The sequence below is a fragment of the Alligator sinensis genome, unplaced genomic scaffold, assembly GCF_000455745.1.
Source record: "Alligator sinensis unplaced genomic scaffold, ASM45574v1 scaffold1389_1, whole genome shotgun sequence".
Taxonomy (NCBI): Eukaryota; Metazoa; Chordata; order Crocodylia; family Alligatoridae; genus Alligator; species Alligator sinensis.
Window position 1 is genome coordinate 56,412 of NW_005843026.1, and position 6,102 is coordinate 62,513.

The following is a 6,102-nucleotide window of genomic DNA, read 5'->3' on the forward strand; positions in this document are numbered from 1 at the left end:
GCCCCCCCCCCCCCCCCCCCCCACTGCTGTATGGGGCAAACTGCAAGCCACGCCAGCAATGCTAGCTCTTGCTGGATAAGGTGACTGAACACACACTCTGGGACACAGGGATCTCCCCACAGGACAGTCTCAGGATACAGCCCCGTCTCTGCTATTCTCCACAGGAAGCTTGCTTGGCAGGACATGCACCCCAGCCCCTCTCCACACATGGCTTTACTGTGTGTGCCTGTCCTCTGCACTCTGGCAATAGCAGCTCAGGTGTGCACAGCAGCCACTGCTCTTCTCCTGATTCAGCAAGGCAAAGGGCTGGGGAACCACTTACCATCTGATGGTGATGGCTGTAAGGGATGTTTGTTTCTTGGAAAAATGCACTGAGCGCGGTCTGCAAAGAGGAAGGAAGAGATTTGTCATTGGGGCTGTGAAGGAGGCATTTGCTTTGCTCAGCCTGCTACAGCCCACATGCTGGGCCTCACACACCAAGACAGGCTACAGGACCAGGGCCTTAGGACACTGCTCTGCTCTTGGATCAGCACAGCTGGTTCTTGCCTACCAACACCCTGCTCACTGGAGCATGGGATTCCAGAAAGATCATGAAGAAACGCTAACCAGTGTGTCAAAATCCAGGAATCTCCATCAGCTTCAGCCCCTTGTGTGTACTAAGAGCCCCAATGCAAAGGACCCCGCTGAGTACTGGCTTCGACACCCTGCCAACACCCAGCATTGCCTCCTTGGGCAGTACAAGCTGCCTCACAATAGCTGTCTCACTCCTACTTCTCTGTGTGAAATATACAGATAGGTAAGGCATGGTGCATAGGCAGTTGCTCCTGAGTTTCTGAAGAGCAAAGTGTATTTGCTGTCTGGTTTCATGTTAGACCAACAGATACCATTATTATGCACACAGGTACTACTACTTCATCCAGTGGGAAAAGGAGTCACTTCTCAGGTAGAGCCCAGCAGGTTTGTACCTGCTTACAGCAATTTCATGCAGTTGTTTAGCACAGAAGGCGAAGAATATCAAATCCAACTGGGGTGGCAGGGGGCATTTAGAGCAAGGGCTAGATCTGGACAAGAGAATCAGGGTTAGCATGCAAACTCTCATGGAAAGTGCTAGAGCAGGGGTTGGCAACCTACAGCCCCACAGGTCAAATCCAGGCCACAGAGTAATTCTATACAGCCCACAAAGTTGGGGTTCCTGTAGTGTTTTACTGGCAGGGGGCTTCATCCATGCATCAGGGAGAAGCAGTGGCTATGTCAGATAAGCCAGCCCACCTCAGACCGACCTAGGTTATTTTGTCCCACTGATCCTGACACATTACTGACCTCTGTGCTAGAGGATCTAGAATAATCACAGTTAGCCAAGACCTTAGTGTTGTCTCATCCCAGCATATAACATCCCTAAAGCCATGCTGGGCTCTGGCATACTCTGTCAGACACACAGGGACAAGCCCTTCCCACCAGGTTGGCAAGAGCCCATGCCACACGGAGGAGGTCTCCCACCTAAGCTTCACTGCAGGATCTGAAGGCTCAGAATGCGTGAAAGGCACAAATGCATGGCCGTGTCTGTGCAGGTGCTAAGGCTGAGCTTGTTGCCAGCCCAGCCTCATCCTTCTCCTCTGACATTTGAAGGAACATTTAAGTAAGTTGGATAAAAATGGGAGTGTGGGAGACTAAGGAGGATAATCACCCAAGTGGATTCAGATAAGAGTGTCTTGGACAGAAGGGTCTGGTCCTTCTCTCCCTTGATGTATATCAGGAGTAACTTCAGCCAAGACATTGTTTTACACTGTTGAAGCAGAAAATAGATTCCAGCCCGCAGTGCTTTACTGTATGTTGTATGTGCACGGGACTTCCATCAGAACACTTATCACCGAAATACTCTGGAAGTGATCAATTCAGCCACTACTAATAAAACAGCAGTAGTAGCATCCAGCTCTCAGATAAGTTTTCTCACCAAAATCCCTTACAGATCCTCAAAGGGTTCTCTGCCAGGTTTCACTGCAGCCACCACCAACAGGCTGTTACCTCTGGGGCAGGACCCAGCAGCTGTTAACCAGCAACTCAATAAAACAGTTTTAGAAAGACTGTGAAGGGAAGGACACTGCCATAGAACACAGGGTGCCCAGTTTGCAGCATTTAGGGCCCACAATGGCAACTTGTCAGGCTTGCAGCTAATTAGCATCTACACCAGGGGCGGGCAAAATCCGGTCCACCCAGGCCACTCTATACGGCCCGCTGGGCACCTAAAAAGTTTAGATAATTAATATTTATCTGCTCCTGGCTGCCTGTCAAAGATGACAAGACTCCGGAGCAAAGCAAGCCGGCCAGCCAGCCCCCTCCCCACCCTACCCCCAACTGGAAGCCTCTGCCAGAGGCCGCTTTCACTGCTTCCCTGCACACTGGCCTCCAGCACCATGTGGCTCCTGGCTGCATCACCGGACTGTGGGAGTACAGGGCTGCACCAGTACCTTGGGGCCAAGAGCAGGAAGGGGTGTGTGTGTTCATATAGGGCAAGTCCCACACACACACACCCCACCATACACATGCACCCAAACCCCGCTTTGCACTGCCATACACGTAGACCCCCACAGCCCCTCACACACCCCAGCCACTCTCCCCTCCACAAACCCCATACTCACCCACATCCCACATATCCACACTTACATGCTCCCGCACCCCACACCTACCCACCCCCCCCACAAAACCCCCACACTCCATATACCCACAGCCCCTCACAAACCTATACCCACCCCCCATACCCCCCCCCACAGTATACAACAGCTTAAAATGAAGTTTTACCCTTATGCTATCATCATCTCTGTGTATACTACACAAACACATGTTAATCAGGACAAAAATATTTTTTGAAATGAAATTAATGAATGCTGTAGACGTTTGATTTTTACAATATAATTTGGTATTTTTCTGGTTCCAAGATGGCAAAGCCCCTTGCAGAAAGGAGTATTTCTGGGGGCAAGGGGAGGAACTTCTGGTAGCAAAGGCCAGGGGGAGTTAGGGGGTGGGACTTCTGGTCCCAAGATGGCAGCCAGGGGGCAGGGCACCAGTCAAGGGGCAGGGCTACCCATGCAGCCCTTGACAGCTTGCCACAATGTGGTAAGCCACCCTCTGCCCAAAATAATTGCCTGCCCCTGATCTACACAGACATCTTGTACAGTGGTTCTAAGCACCAGCAGGCTAGCCTCTTGGGCAGGTCTGGGGAGGGAGCAGGGCTGCCAACAGTCTACGAGCTTAGCCCTAATCTTTTAAAATGTCTATAAGGTCCGTAAAAAACTAAGAAACCATAAAGATAAAAGATCTGTCATCAGACTTTGGTAGGATGCAAATGCTGACATGCGGACAGAGCAAAGCAGCACTGTCTTGAGTTTGAGGTATGCCACAGGGAACTCTCATCAGGGTTTTGTGTCCCACCGAAGCCCCCCCTTTCCCCAGCCATGTGTTGCTGCTGCATCCTGGCTGTTGCCTGACTGTTAACAGGGACCACGTGGCCCCAGGCAGTCTGAGGTATGGGACAGGACAGGGTGGGGCAGCCAGGATGGAGCTACAGGGCTGGAAGCAGGGAGAGGCAGCAGGTAAGGATTCTGTGCCGTGTTGAGAGGATCAGGGCTGCGACTGGTGGGGGGTCAGCACAGTGCGAACTGCTGTCAGGGATGCCAGTGTGTGGAGTTGAGTATGGGACCTCTGGGGTGGGCATAGTATGGTGGAAAACTACTGCTGCAGTCAAGGAAAAACTTTGGTTGGCATTAAACCCTTAAATTTGACCCAATCCTTGTTACTACCATCCAGGGCCTGGCAGATGTTTTACATAATGTAGGTGTAACACTTATGTCAATTAAAAAAAAAAAAAAAGTTTGGTTGTCAGTAAAAACCTCTTTTTTGGGTTGGCAACCCTGGGAAGGAGAATAGGTATGGGGACAAAAACTCTTTGGTGCCCTCTAGAGGTGAAGGGGAAGAAGTCAGGGAGCATTCCTACCTACCAGGCGTGTCTACACATGCATAGTTACCGTCTACACGGACATGCCCGTATTGTGCAGTAACTATGGTGACTTACACCAACTTGGGCATAAATTTGCTACCTGCATGACTCCCGAGTAGTTACTGAGCAGTAAAGCACGTGTAGATGCTTTACTATGCAGTAACCCTGTGTGTGCGGACTGACTTGGGACCAACTTTAGTCCCAAGTCAGTCTACACACAATGTTACTGTGCTGTAATGCCTGCATGTGTAGATGCCAGCATAAAAAACACTTACTGCGCTGTAAATGCAAGTGTAGACATGCCCACTGACAGGCTAATCTGAATATACCACACTCTGACTTTCCCTATGAGCAAACAGAAGAACACTGGGGGCTTTATTTTCAATTGCATTAATGTTTACTAGTCTGCCCAAACTGCCAGAAATTTGGACACTTTTCACACTTGAAAGAGGAGCAAAGCACACACCTGGAAGTTAACTGCTGGGGGAACTGGGCCTCCCTAACCACAGCATTACTGGGACAAGTATAGAGAGTAAGAATGAAGAAAACTGCAGGAGCATAGGATGGTGGCAGTTTACCAACTGAAGAAGACACTTCTGCTTGTAAGAAGTGGGCTGGGTCAGGTCAAGTTGGGCAAGGACATGAGCTTGGATTGTAGCTGGCCTCTGTTAGCAGCCTACTCTACTTATGTTGCATTATGTAGCAGAACTTTTTGATACTAACAAAACTCTGGGAGGGGAAGCCAACTGCTGGAGAGCTTTTAGATGCCTCAGGCATCCAGGATGGAGGCACACATTGCTCCTAGCTCCTGGTTAGCAGACCCATCAGCTCCAAGTGGCTCTGCAACTGCCTACAGATCAAAGAACTAAGCAATGGAGCCATCATCATCTCCTTCTGGCATCACTATGCACCCTAGTCAACTCAACTGTGTTTATAATGTTGACATACTGCATGAACTACCTCCCTGAGACAGGAAAGAAATACTGCGATAAGGGGAAATCCAAGCTCCCTGGCAATGGGACAACACAGAGATTGTTTGATACCTGCTAAATAGTTCCATCACCTCTAGCACCGTATCCCATTTTACCTCTGACCTCCATGCCAAGTGAACTCACAATATGGATACAAATGACTTACCTAGCTACACTTGCACTGTATCTGGTACTTTATGACATTATGGAATGAAGGAGACTGAGGGTGTTGCAGGGGATCCTGAAATGAGGGTGGTACCCAGGGAACATGAGGGATGGCAGCAGGCAGCACACCCCTGCTAAGTGCAGTGAGCTCAGCTTGCACAAGCAGCACAGTGTGTGACCCCCCCTAGTCATAACTGGTTAAAATAGGACCTTTGCATTATTTGCTCCAGGCCCCAAAGGTCAATAATGGCACCTGGCCAAGAGTGACCCATAGGTCCATAACTGTCATCCCCACAAGGTGCTTGTTGGCTATATTTGCAAGCAATAGATCAGAGGATGAAGCAGGGGGTATAAAGGGCAGCAAGCTTTTGCATGCAGGCAGCAATACAGAATTCAATAACCCATGTCAGAACTGAGCTGGGAACCTGAAGTTCTCACATATGCACGCATCTGATTCCCCTCTCACTCTGCTTCTACTGCAGTGTCATCCTCCTGAATTCAATGGAGACTCTAGTTCAGACAAACAAGAGAAACAGGACTCAAGCCCTGGACATGCTTGCAAATTTTCCCTTGTATTTCACAATTGGTCTCATGGACTCTCTTTAAATGTCTCACTGAAACCTTTCCTAGTTCCCTGCTGTTGGCTGGGTGGAGCTGTGGCCCTTTCTTGAACTGTCATAATTAACACCACCTGGTGCACACTGGAACTTGGGGACATGGTAACACTTAGACCAGTTCCTCAGCCACATCCTTCCAGAAGAAGAGGTGTGGCACACCCAATCTAGTTTGGACACATAGCCAGGCTTATCCCCAAAACTGTAGCAACAAAGACAACATCCCTGCAGCAAACTGCAAACACACAGGGAGAAAAAAAATGTTCCAGGTCCCTATCAAATGGGAGGGAACAGAGTACTAGTGATATTGCTGGAGATTGACTCTTCAAAGCACACAATTCTCAGAGCCTGCCAGATCCCA

The 6,102-nt window shown here is 49.5% G+C and overlaps 1 protein-coding gene across 1 annotated transcript in view; it reads right to left on the reverse strand.

Moving 5' to 3' along the window:
- The window catches only part of LOC102380952 (UBA-like domain-containing protein 1), a 9,790-nt gene extending 4,198 nt beyond the window's left edge, over window positions 1–5,592 (reverse strand). The window contains exons 1-2 of the mRNA XM_025193208.1: window positions 5,566–5,592; window positions 323–382 (exon numbers count right to left, since the gene is read on the reverse strand). Of these exons, the coding sequence (XP_025048993.1) occupies window positions 323–382; window positions 5,566–5,577 (72 nt within the window). The 5' untranslated portion in view covers window positions 5,578–5,592. The remainder of the gene's footprint in view (window positions 1–322; window positions 383–5,565) is intronic.
- Between the last annotated feature and the right edge of the window lie 510 nt (window positions 5,593–6,102).